Source organism: Lissotriton vulgaris, chromosome 2_1, assembly GCF_964263255.1.
Source record: "Lissotriton vulgaris chromosome 2_1, aLisVul1.2, whole genome shotgun sequence".
NCBI lineage: Eukaryota > Metazoa > Chordata > Amphibia > Caudata > Salamandridae > Lissotriton > Lissotriton vulgaris.
The window spans coordinates 1,320,626,295-1,320,640,003 of NC_141687.1; the positions used below are offsets into that span (position 1 = coordinate 1,320,626,295).

The following is a 13,709-nucleotide window of genomic DNA, read 5'->3' on the forward strand; positions in this document are numbered from 1 at the left end:
CCTAGCGCTAATCCTTAATGATGATGCCCCATTTTTTAGAAAAGAACGTATCTCTGCGTTCCTTTGTCTAAAATGTCTCTTATGTGCACAAAGCTGTATGCCAGCTACCCTTTAAGGCGGCTAACCCAGCGCTACATTTTAGCGCCATTTCTTCACTATGAGGCCGCATTTTTTGTAAAAGAGAACGTATCTCTACGTTCCTTTGTTATAAATATAAAATAAAATTGTCTCCCATATGTCCAGGCAATTGCCATTAACATCTGGCTATGTTACATTCCTCCTTTTCCAGAACCACGTGGGGTGCGTGAATTATGACCGCACAAACGCTGATTTAGCTGGAACAGAGAAACAACCCATTGGAAGGAAGGCTTCCATTCCCAGTAAGTACCCCCCTAGGATCTTTAGACAACTAATGCGTGTTCCGCGCCTATAATTATTTGTATCAGTAATTCAACAATCCCCTTTCAGATGAAGGCGGGATAACCACTCCAAATGAAAGGAACCCTTGATGGTCCTACCACAATGGCCACGTAAGGGCCTCTACTAAAGTAAGCCATTTCTCACTTATTACATGTTCCCTCAGTGTGCTTTTTAGCCTCCTTAAAACATGATACACTCATTTGAAATTGTTATTCATAGGCGCTCCTGTTTTTTCCTGTCCTGATGAAGACCTCAATATGAGGATCAAACCTACCCTTTAACCAGGGGGTCGAAACGTAGACCTGATCACAATCGCTCGCCAATCATAGGATTAATCAACAGAGTAACACGACTCCTATGTATATGTGTGTATTGGAACTTCAGATCTAAAAACAGACTGTAAAGGGTTTATTTTATCCCACTGTGATTGTTCCTAGTCACAACCACCTTTACCCAGTCCTCACGTGTTCCCCATCACACCTATCCTACCTAACTGTTTCCCTATTTCTATCACTTTGAGCGCGACAACCATGTAAATAATTGGTGTATAATGTTTGTCTTATTTCTTTATATGAAGCTCTTAAATGGTATATTCTTATGAGACTAATGTCCATTGATGCATACATGATTCAATGACGTAATTGAATAATCATATTTCTTTTTGTCTGTATATAATGATACTCCTTGTATCTAGATACCTGTTGAATTGAACCAGGTACCTGTTAAACACTGTGCTGAATTAATGATTAAATAACATAAGCACACCTTGGCATACAACATCATTTTGTTCTATACCTGATTAATTGCTTGTTTAACATTTATTGTTCTAATGAATCGATAGACTCTGACCATTGCTATTGTAACTAACTTCACTGACCCAGGTCAGAGGTTTCTTAGGGTGTACCCCATTGAAACTTACTATTCTTTTATTGTTGGCGGCTCTAAGGGTCTTATTTCCTGTGCTAAATATTTTTTGACATTCTTGATAGAAAAAAACACATTGGGTTTCAGAGGCGATATATGTTTACTTTACATGTTACAACATCCTTCAGTTCACAAGGGAATTAAATGGAATATTATACTCTGCGCATATATATTACAGTCTTCTATGGTAGTGTAGCCAGTCCAGCAGGGGCCCTTGAGCAAAACATAAAATGAGCCCTCTAGCTGCTGTGTGACTTATAAACTACAGCAATCATCAGGATATAGTTCCCCCCCACAGGCCTCTGGGTCCAAGTCCCACTGTACCAGCTGCCTCTGACTTATGAGAAAGGCTCTACCACAAGTTATAGTCTAGAGCTGCAGGTGAGAACCTATAATGAGGAAAAGGACCTTTAACATCATGTTTAGCCCAAAGTAGAAGAGATGTATTACTATTAGACCAGAACATCCTCTGAGGGCATAATGTTACAAATGAAACGGGGAGAAACAGAAAAACAAACATTGGAATGTTGGTGCATTAGGCCTCTTCCAGCCATCTCCAATGTTTTCAATGTAGCTCTCAACCTTCATGTTTTAATGTGTGATACATGTCTTCATTTCATGTATGACTGCCTATTTTACACCACATGGCTGGTAGTGCCGCACAAGAATGGGACCATCAACCGAGCCATTAGAAAACAGGTTCTCCCAGGGGGTTCAGGGATCAGCTAAGAAAACGTTTACTACATGGCACAAAAGTAAATGAAAAGGTGAAGTGTATTAAGAAAGAGTGACCATTATTTGGGTGTATAAGCCACAGTAAACATAAAGAATGAGAGACACAAATACTCATGTTGTGACTGGTTCCAGGTAGTTCTCTCCTGAACCCTCCACTGTTTGAGAATAACTGCCTCTTGGGCTGTTCTCACATGGTCACACTTTACATGCACACATAAGGGTCTGTGTTATTATCCGGTGATTCACCTGTGCACAGTGTGACTTTGTGTCCATTTTCCACGGAATCCCACACTCTACATTTCATAAAATAGCTGAGTAACTCTGCGAGACAGTGTGCAAGCTGCAGAGGGTATGGGTCGGAAATTGGATACGTTAAACAGCCATTCTGTTTCCGAGCTCTGGTGCTCACAGAGTTACCAAGTGTAAAAACTTCAGGTGTCAGGATTGTGTCAAAAACAGTTACATGACCACCTTGTGGACCGGTGCAGAGTATGGATAGATATGTCTGTACCTGCTCTGTGAAGCAAGGTACACTTTCTAAATGTGTCAACTGCTACTGGTTTGAGCATCACAGCACTTTTTGGGTGAGACCCGTAAAGAAATGGGTGGCCGGAAGTTACATTTCATTGAAACCCTTAATCCATGATTTCACTTTACCAGAGTAGATACATTATTATTTTCATATAATTCCATCAAGAACGTTCTCCTTCATTTCATTCTTTCCTATTAGCAGCTTTAAAAAAACTTTTTAAAAAACATGGACCTGTAAAACACTCCCATTGTATAGACTATCGAAGACAACATTTAGAAATTACTGATTGTCAGACAAGCTGACAAGAACTAATATTTACGAGTTAATTTGACTCATGAATAGGGGTGTCCCAAGTCACAAATTCATATGTAAGCATGGTTGACCATGAGATACACATATTTGACACTTCATTAAGCCTGGGGGTAAAGTTTTGTCATATAAAAGATTTGTAGAAATGCATATCAACCAGAACATTTCTGCTGGAAAATGTATCCATAAAATCAGGCTTTAACATTAATAGGAAGTCAGGTTTTAATATAGGTTTTCCTCACACAAAAAACATCTGCTTGGGGGTTATTTTTCATAGCATTTTTTTGTTTTACCTTGTACGGTTAGTGAAGTTTATGAAGAGTAAACATTTATTTTTATGTTTTTTAAATCAAAAAGTTCGAGCATGAGAAGTTGCACAACCTCACTGACCATTCACCAGTAATGACTTTTGTGTGCTCCCAGTCATCATCAAACTATCTTTTAAAGTATTCAGTGGTTGCTTTAATCCAAATAATTAAAAAAGGACGCTGGTAACAAGACTATGAAGAACATTCACTGTGTATCTATTGTAGAAGCATGTTACCTTCCACTGTGAGCTCTACAGTCACTTGTCGAACTCCGCCTTCATTGGCCGCCTCACAAGTGTATTTTCCATCATCCCCCACGTGAACACCTTTGATCACCAAGCAGAACGTCCCTCGAATGATGCGTTCCACCGAGCAGCGGTCATCCTCTACGACTGGCTGTCCATTTCTGTACCATGTGACCCGAGGTTCAGGAAATCCCCTGACCTGGAAGAAAACAAAAAAGGTAGCAACAGATCAGGATATTTTTTTCAAAAGACAATATGCAAATGGTACCCACCCTAATGGTGTTTTCCAAATAATCACATAAATCATGTTACTACAGATATTCCCTAAATGATTGTATGTAATTTTATAGAAAAATAACTTCATAGATTAACTCATGCGAGAAACTATTTCACTCAAGCTGTTCGTAAAATTATTCCAGATGAAAGATTTGTATTTAGGCGGAAGCCAATTCATAGAAAAAAATGTTTCCTCCAAAATTGTTATTTAAATATTTTGTTAACTGGGATGATGCCAATATAGTGGTTTTAAAAAAAAAAAAAAGATAAGCCTGCTCGGCTGCCGGGGTCTTATAGGCCCATATCATTAATTAACGCTGATGCAAAAGTTTACTCAAAAATATTGGCTACACGGCTGCTGCGAGTGACCCCAAGGCTTGTATCATATCATCAGCATGGGTTTCTTCCTGGTAGAAGCACGGTAAACCATCTTCATCGGGTAATTACGCTAATAGACTATGCAACTGCAATTCAGAAGGATATTGGTATTATTTTTTTGGATGCGGAAAAAGCATTCGACCGTGTTACGTGGATGTTTTTATGGGTCACAATGCGTAGAATGGGGTTTGGGCCTTTGTTTTTGCAGGCGTTGCAAATTATGTATAGGAGCCCCCGTGCTAAAAAATGTACTATGGGACAAGAGTCATTGCCTGTTCTTATTACTCGGGGTACGCGGCAGGGCTGCCCCTGTTCGCCTTTGCTCTTCGCTATTTATATAGAGCCATTACTACAACTATTGGAGTCTACTAATTTAATAAAATCAATGGTGGTCGGCGAATATGAAGTGCGTGTCCTTGCCTATGCTGATGACCTTGCCGTTGTGACATCAGATCCTGAATCTGCATTACGTGAGGTGGAATGTCTGACGCAAGCATTTGGTCAGGTTGCTGGGTATAAATTGAATGTCCCGAAAACCCAAGTTATTTGTACAACGGGGCTGTGTACGAGCGAGCCACGAGTAACGAATGAGGCCAAGTATTTGGGGATCAAAATTAGGATGTCCATAGAGGAGATAATAGATGTAAATTGGAATGATATAATTCGGGCTGTCAAAAACCAGTTAGAAAAGCTTGAATGTTTACACTTGTCCATGGTGGGTCGCTGTAATGTACTAAAGATGTGTATCCTCCCCAAAGTATTCTATTACTTTCGGACGGTTCCTTTGGAGTTGTCAAGGGTACAACTCATACAGCTACAAGGCATTACTGATAGGTTTATTTGGGGCTGGAGGAAACCCCGTTGTGCTTTGGAATATATGACACTTCCTCTCGCACGTAATGGATGGGGGTTTCCAAACTTTATTTTTTACTATTTAGTGTGCCTTATACAAAATGTGCGGTATATGTTTCTAGGGGGGATTGCACAACTGTTTGAGTCGCCTAATATCCATCAGATGACAATGGGCAATTCGGCGAGCGAAGCTTTACTGAAGTTTTTCGATCCTAGTTATTTTAAGCGTACTAGATTTAAAATTATGAACGCAGCCCATTAGGGGTGGAAGCAGCTTCGGAAAATCTTGGATATTCGTCTGAATTATTATTATACGCCTTTAGATTCCAGGGGCATATTACCGGGTATATTTTGGGATGCAAAGATGCGAACATGAAGAGACAAAGGTGTTTGTCGTTTAGGGGATCTTTTTCAAGATGGTGCACTGATTCAATTTACGGATTTAATGGAGCTATTTGCAATCACGAAGAATGATTTTTTCAAATATTTGTAATTACGTGATTTTTTATATAAACAACGGCAACTTCAGGGTATTGTTAGTATAGAATTTATTAAAGCTCTTTTAAAAGGGGCGAAGATTGGGGTCTTATATGAAATTTTACTTTTAAAGCAACCCGATGATATTGAAATGCAATATGCCAAATGGCAAAATCGATTGGGCTGTTCGGGCTTATTTTTACAAGATTCAATTGATATGGCGGCAGCAATATTTTTGTCAGCAAGTTTACGTACCCAACATTATAAAACAGTATTTAATTTATATCATACGCCTGTTACAATGAAGAAGTGGGGTGATATGTATGACGGAAAATGTTTTAGATGTCAGATGGATGAAGCAGACATTGTTCATGTATTTTTTGATTGTAAAGTACTTTCTCAGTTCTTCTTAAATATTGAGGAATTTTTGTTCGTAACAACGAAGGTACAATTTCATATTAGTCGTGAATTGTTACTTTTTGGGGTGGGATGTGACAGGGAAACTCTTCAGAAACTTCATCCCCATCGATATTTTATTTTTATGGCAATGGCGGTAGCTAGGCTATGCATTGCCAAAGTGTGGTTGAAACCTGAAGCCCCTGTGTTTGAAATGTGGAGAGGTAAGTTTTATAATGTGTTCCATCTAGAATTTAACCTATACTGCATCAAATCTGTACAAAAAAACAACTAGGGTGGAAGATTTGGCAACCATTGCTCCAACACTTTGAATTTTCTTTGTGAGAGTATTTTTCTTGTATATTTGTTATATTAGCTTTGTTTACCTTTTTCTCTTTCTGGTTTGTGTGTATGCTATGAACTGAAGAATAAAAAAAATTAAAAAATATATATATATTTTGTTACGATATAAGTGCTATTTATCTTGAAAATGAGTTGGGTCTGTTGATTTGGTCTGCATAGATCAATCAATCAATATAAGCTTTATTCGGTTTTAAGAATAAAAACCATAAAAGCAGTACAGATACAAAATAACATCTTGTAAAATCCATCCTAAAAACATACTAAATATAGAAATACTTGTCTAGATCTATTTTTCTCTCCCCATCTCTTTCCACGTTTTGCCACCGGGGCTACCCAAGAACACACTTTCTACATTGTCTTTTCTCGCCTCCATTCCTTCTCCCTTTCTCCTTGTCCTCCTGCCAGTGGCAGCTCCTCTGCTAAGGCGGAGGAGTGTCGCCCACTGCCAGGAAGCAGCAAAAGAAAGGAAAAAAAATTATAACGACGGAATGTTATTATCATTTTATTTCGTCCTCCTGCTGCAGCAGCATGCCTGAGGGGGCGGGGGGAGCTGCAGAGCTGGGGAGGAGTGGTAGAACACTCCTGTTAGCAATGGCTGTTTGGTCTGCCCTCTCGGGCCACTCAAAACAGTCATGCACACTTCCCTGTTCTCCATGCAGGCTGCATTACAGCACTGCAGCATTGTGATTGGCTTAGAGGTGGGCTGCCTGGTTCCTGTTCCGACCTGGAGTCAGACCCATGCGAGCAGGAGAGAAGACACAGGACCCAACGCAGCGGCAAGGTGTTATTATTATTAATATATTTTTTTCAATGCAGCCCAATATCTCCCCCCAGCCCGGCGAGCCATCCCACCCGTGAGCAGTGTTCTTTTTTCTAGAGAGTACACCCCCAAACTCATTTTTTACCAATTATATTAATTTCATTTGCCTCATACCTTTTTTGGTAGAGGCTCTCTTTCGCACTGCTATTTCTCCTTTTAATCCTTTCAGTACCCTCCCTCCATTTATTTTTACCTTCCAACCTCTTTTTCAATCTAGTATTAAAAATATGAGTCTGTATAAAACTATTCTATGGTCACACATCTGTGATTCGAAAAACCACATGTTTTTAAGCATAAATTGTCTTTGTAATGTAAAAATTGTACTTCACGAGTTAACTATTTAATTACTATTTGCAAAGTACACTTTATGGTTCATACCAATTCGCAAAGGAAATTCGTCATGCAATTAGAATTGCCTTTCAAGTCGTTGGTTGAAAAATTCTAATGGATTGCAACAGAAATTGCGGTTGCAAATAATATATTTGCACCAAGACCCTAAATGGAGTGATAGGATATTTGAGAAGTTAAAGCTGTCAACGAGGGTCACTTTTCAATTTATGAATGCCAACTGCCGCCTTGTAGGGTAACAGGCAGTGCTCCTGAAAAAGTTAATTCTCTCAAAGCAATCTTATTTTTGAAAAAGGAACCCCAGGCTCATAGGTGCAACGTAAAAAGAAATGTTAATGCAAGGATGGAGCTATGATGTCCCTCGTAGGCTTCCATCCCTACGTTTGGAGTTCATCACCGGGAGGTAAGAGGGGTTAACATCACAATAGGTCTCCTGTCCCATAAATATTATTGCAATAGGATTTTTTATCACCTCCTGTGAATCAACATTTTGCATTGCAACGGATTAGTACACCAGTCTCAATGCAAAACAGAGTCTGGTCACAAAAAACTTGGGGGTGGGAGAGGTCAAAAAACTATCAGACGGGGGCGTGGTCTTGCGAGCCATCATGGCGTACATGTGCTAGGAGAGCTCCGTCCAGCCTGCTTAAAAATCCTTCACTCTCCTACTTCCCCGGTCCACCTCCACTCCTAAATTGTGTTTTAAAGACATTGTGAACCGAGGATTGTTGCGCCTGCCGAGTTTCAGATCGCTCCCTGGCTCGGAGCGGGTGCCGTCGGCGGAAGCCTTGGATCAGGCCCTTCGTCACTGGGATCGGGCAGCCTGCGGCGGAGGCCGGGGCGCCAGGCTGTGCTGGGCCTTACCAGGGCCGAAGGCTGGCATGCTGTCTTGGTGGTAAGGATTATCCCGGAGCCTGTTGGGAAGTAGACGACCTGCATCGCGCCTGCCAGAGGCAAATTGCTGCTCCCTCCGCCTGCTGAAGTGCGGTTGCATGGCGGTCACATCGGGCCGCAAGAGGGAGAGCCTGGGGGTGTGCGTAGCTGGGCCGGGGATTGAGAGTCGCCGCACCGAGGCCACTTTCAGCCAGTGATAGTGGATCCCCCGAGTCTGCAGCCCGGTTGTGCGCTCCTTCCCCCGGTAAAGAGAGGGGCCCACACCAGCGATCTATCTGGCCGTGTGGGCCCCGTTGGAGGACTGTGAGGGTAGTAGCCCCCTGTGGTGGTGCTTTCTGGGGACCGGAGTGCTCTCCCCTGGTGCCTCCCTCCAGAACTGTATGTCATCGGTCAGCGGCTGTGTCAGGCCGCAGGGGGTGTCTGATCTGCCACCTAATTGCGACCGCTATATACACAAGGATTTCCGGTCATGCTGGCAATTGGTGTGGGGCCTCCCAGGCCGATTTCTCTTCCACTATCCAAGGATTCTGTGCTGGGAGCCAACAGTGCGGAGGGGCCATGCTTGGACCCCTGCTTGTGGAGTTTGGGCCAGGTGCAGTCTTGGGCCCCCGGTGAGGGGTTGAATAGCACGCATACCTCCCCTCTCCTGTGTGGAGCAGGCTCGCCACGGCGCTCGGTCGGACCACGCGAGCTCATCACAAGGTCCCTGTGTGCCCCCGTTGAGGCTGCAGTTACTCCATCTGCGCACCACTTGGAGGCTCTTGAGGGGCCCTTGGGAGGATATCTTGGGGCCCCCCAGGCTCTTGGCTAGGAGCTTTGCCTGGAGAGGATTACTAGACAGTGTGTGGGCCCAGGGAATGGTGTCCTTATTGTATGTGGCCCCTGGGTGTGTGAGGTTCTTGAACTCCCCTTCTGCTCGTCCTCTTGTCAACCCTGTGATCGGCAGCCACACCGCACTAGCTGGTGAGGACGCCCCTGATGAGCACTAGCCTCTTGTGTTGGGCTCGGTCTCCATCACGTTCTCTTTTGGGCAGGGCACCAGACAGGGCTGTCCGCTGTCTCCCTATCTGTTTGCATTAGCAAAGGAACCCTTAGCGTCCTGAGTACGGATTGACACCCAAGTGACTAATCTTGAGTGGGCGATGGGTATGTCGGATTGTATGGCTTTGTACACTGATGATGTACTCTTTTTTCTTACAAATGTAGATAAGATGGGACTGCGCCTACTGTGCATTATGCAGATCATCGGGGAGACCTCAGGTCTGTACATGATCCCTTGTAAATCTACTCTTTGGATCCTTGGGGGAGGGGCAGGCCCTGGTTTCTGGGCCTCCTCCGTTCAGCTAGCTTCGGGGGGGTTGAAGTATTTGGGAGCGTTTTTATCGGATTCACCAATCACCTCTTGGGAGAGAAATTTAGTTCCCGTTTGGGATCGCGTGCAGGAGGACCTTAAAACCTGGTACCACATGCCTTTGTCAATATATTGACGGTGTGCCATCTTTAAGATTGTGTCGCTTCCCAGCCTCCTTTATCAATTGCAAAACCATCCCTATTCGATTCCTCCCGGATGGTTCCGACAGGTCAATGCGGCCGTGGGACAGTTTCTATGGGCTGGTGGAATGGCAAGGGTGGCCCTGCGGACTTGCTTCCAGTTCACATATTGTGGGGGACTGGCAACCTCTGATATCCTGTCCTATTATATGGCCTCCCATCTACTAGTTCTCAATGAGTGGTGGTATGGGGACAGGGCTGACCCAGCCTACGCAGTCAAAAGGTGGTGCAGGGGAGATCACACCCTGCACAATATACTATACTCCGCGCCGCAAGCAATTCCCTACCACCGGCCACGAAGTTTATCTTGCAAATAAGGTGACAGGCGTTACGGAGGACTGGGAAGTGGAATACGTAGATACGGGAGACTTCCCTATGGTATAATGGGCGACTGCCACAACTGGCTGCACTGTCTAGTTATTGGAGCTGGGACCGTATCTGCATCTCTACTCTTGGAGACATCATGAGGGGATCGGTTCTGAAGTCGTTTCAGTATCTACAAAAGGACTTCCAAATGACTAAAACCCAATTTTTCTGATATTTGCAGTTCCGACAGGCCATCACCCCATATATTGAGGGGTCGGAGCCCTTGGCTGAGTTTAGTCCCATAGAAGCAAAGGTATTCATGGGGGATCTTCATAACCACAAGATCTCCAAGATTTATCAGTCCCTGGTCACACATAGCTCCTACACATTACAGTGCCTTAGGGAAGCATGGGAGGGAGACGTGGGCCTGCTAGGGGAGGAGGACTGGGTGGAGGCCTTAGTCTCCCCGCGGGGGTCAGCCATAGCCATGAGCCTTCGCCTTATCCAGTTTGAATATATCCACCGGGTCTATTTCATTAGTGTCACGCTCTGGAGGGTGGGATTAATGGCCTCCCCGTTGTGTCTTCGGTGCGAACATGAGGAGGATACCATGCTCTATACTATCTGCCATTGCTCCGCATTAGCACGATTTTGGTGAGGAGTTCTGTTGTGCCTCTCCGAGGTATTGGGCTGGGACTTCCCTAGTTCCCGGAAGTTAATCCTGTTGCATGTTATGGATGATATAGGAGGTAACATATATAAACACCATCTTATGGTATTAGGGTTCACACTAGCCAAGAGGGATATCGCCAATGCCTGGAAGGCTCCGAGGGTGCCCTCGGTATCTGTGTGGAAAAATGGCCTGGAGTTCTGTATGGGACTGGAGATCCCATCTTTGTGGCAAGGGGATGCCCGCTTAAACATTATAAAATCTGGCGTCGATGGGCAGAGTATCGGGGCCTAGAGCTGGAACCTGTTTCAGTAGCCAAGCCTCCTGACTTGGCTTTCCTCCAATTCTAGTTGGTATGCAACATCGCCCCTTGGATACTGATGTATTATGTTTGGATAGACGAGACTGTTCTCTTTTGGTGCTGCTCTGGGGTAGGCGTAAGTGCGATGGGGGTGTATTCTGGGATGTTTGTTTATTTTCATTTTTCCCCTTTCCTTTGTTCACATTTCAGATCTATGGCTCTTAAATTGTCCTATTTTGCTATTCGAAACTGTCAAAGTCAATACAATGTACATTCTACATGCATGAGTTGCTGAGTTACAGTGTTCTGCACCATATTTGTTATTTGACAAATAAAATCTGGTCTTAAAAAAAAGAAAACTATCAGACTATGCGCTCTATCATTGGGAATTGGTATGGAGCTCGAATTGAGCTTCGTTTTGGTAAATTAATTCGTTGTTAAACTGTTATTTTGTTTGATTATTAGATTTTTCAACTAGAATATCTTTCTATTAGTTTTTCCACTAATTGGCTTCCTAAATTATTTTAGGTTCTTAATAATTATTGTGTTTCTATTACTTTTTTTTATTGAAATTAATAAACTGTCTCTCAAACATTTAGAACTGCAGTAACTCCGAAAAAAGCCCCTTACCAAACCCATTTATAACACTAATATAACATTTATTTGAACAACTTTGCTGTTTCTTGAAAAACAGAAATATATAAGACTAACACTGCCTAGAATAATCTTCGTGCACTAAATGGGGTATTATTAGCAATGCTCTTAATCTTTAGTTATGATTCTAATAATTAATTCTATATTCTCTTCTTCCTTTTTGAGCTACAAAAATGCTACCAAACCTTTCTTGATTTCCTGGAAATAGTTTTATTTTTAATGGAGAGGGCTTAAAATTCAGTGGACACAACATTACTAAAATCGCACTTTTTGCACATTATTAAGTAGTGACGTTTAAAAACGTTGTACAACTTCACATTTGGGCGAGGTTTTGAAGAAAAAAAGTTTTTGTGCTAATAGTTCTCTTTTAGTAACTTTTCCCAGAAGAATCTGTCCACTAAAAAAGGGGACACGCAGCATTTTCTCCTGTGAATCCTATATTTCCACTAGAATGTATTGCATTATTATACCTTTTACAAATGTTGTCAGGAAACCTACGTTTCTAAAAAGTTACATGCTTTGTGGAAGTAAAACCCAGAAATGTCTCGCTCCCGTAGCCTCAACAATGGGAAAACATATCCGTGTAGCATGCTAGTGAGGCCCATATGTTGTTTAAACACAGGTCCAAATACATTTTCCAAGATCTTTTTATTAACTGTAAGAAGTGAGCCTTTTGCTGAGTGCATCTCAGGCAATGTGTTTTTTTAATGTAAGAGCAGCAACATATTCTCTTTGCAAGTAGTTCAAATGGATAAGTCGGTGCCTGGTCTTTGCTCATCATGCAATCCATGTATCCCTTTCTGGGGCCTTACTAGCTATATATCGACCCACCACTCATGATTTCGAAATACATGTATACAATTAGAAGTGTGCTCTCAAATTACAAAAAAAGAATGAGGGAGTACTACAGCACAGTAAAGAAGCCATCATTGTTTTCAAGGTTCTCTTGAGCCGACAGTATAATAACAATGCAAGGGGCTGAGTTCCCTCCTCTACCAATAAACACCTCTAGAGTTCATGCTGAATTGGTGACCTGGATAACGCTGACTGGAGGAAGGCTAGGTTAGCCCCACACGCTGCCCATTTCCACTCGTCTCCTACTGATTCAATTCCATTTTCTCCATTTGACATACTTCACCCGATCTGTTTTATTCCATGCTGGCAGACTCCACTAGCCTGCTTGCTTGCGCTGCTCAGTATCCCCAGCTGATTTCTTCCACATGGTTTGGGACTGCCCAATCCTCCTACCCTACTGTGAATGTTCCCGTCATGAACTTCCTGAGGTCTTGGCACATGACTTTGAACTAACACCTATGATGGCTCTTTTGGGCATGGTCGATGAGATTGGAGGTCCCCCGCTGACCACACTCTTGAGGGTACTGCTACTTTGGAACTCCCCTATTGCCCCTTCCCTGGCAAAAGGGAGACCAGGATTGGACTGGTGCGCTCAATTGGACAAGCCAATATATATTGCAGGGGGCTGTCCGCACCAACACAACAAGATCTGGGGACGGTGAAGGGCCTTTAATGGTCTAGGAATGTGATTGTCTGTGGTTAAATGTTCTTTGAAGGTGCTCTGCAGCTGTAACTGTTTTCACAGCGGAGTTGTTTGGAAATCTAATTAAAAATGCATTGCAAAAAAAATGAGGCGCAGCTTGTGACGTCTTCATTGGGCTGAAGAAACATTGTAAAAATGGTCTACCTAGCAGTCAGTGAGAGGTACTGTCCACAATCCCTTCATTCAGGGTTAAAAGCTAGTGCACCATTAGGTCTATGAATTCTATAGAAAACTCTGCAATAATAGCTTATGGGAATATCCCACTTGAAAATCTCTTCTGAGGAGTTTGAGTTTCATCCAACATAATCAGCTCAAATAAAGCCACTCTAGGAGCATTGTCAATCCAATGCGAAGTCAACCTCATCTAAAAAGAGCTCAATATAAATACTCCA

At 42.8% G+C, this 13,709-nt stretch overlaps 1 protein-coding gene across 3 annotated transcripts in view; it reads right to left on the minus strand.

The window, feature by feature from the left end:
• Positions 1–13,709, minus strand: part of MYLK (myosin light chain kinase) — a 1,710,670-nt gene that overhangs the window by 1,048,808 nt on the left and 648,153 nt on the right. For all 3 annotated transcript variants that reach the window (XM_086957081.1, XM_086957079.1, XM_086957080.1), the window contains one exon: positions 3,465–3,672. In XM_086957081.1, coding sequence (XP_086813207.1) covers positions 3,465–3,672 — 208 coding nt within the window. The remainder of the gene's footprint in view (positions 1–3,464; positions 3,673–13,709) is intronic.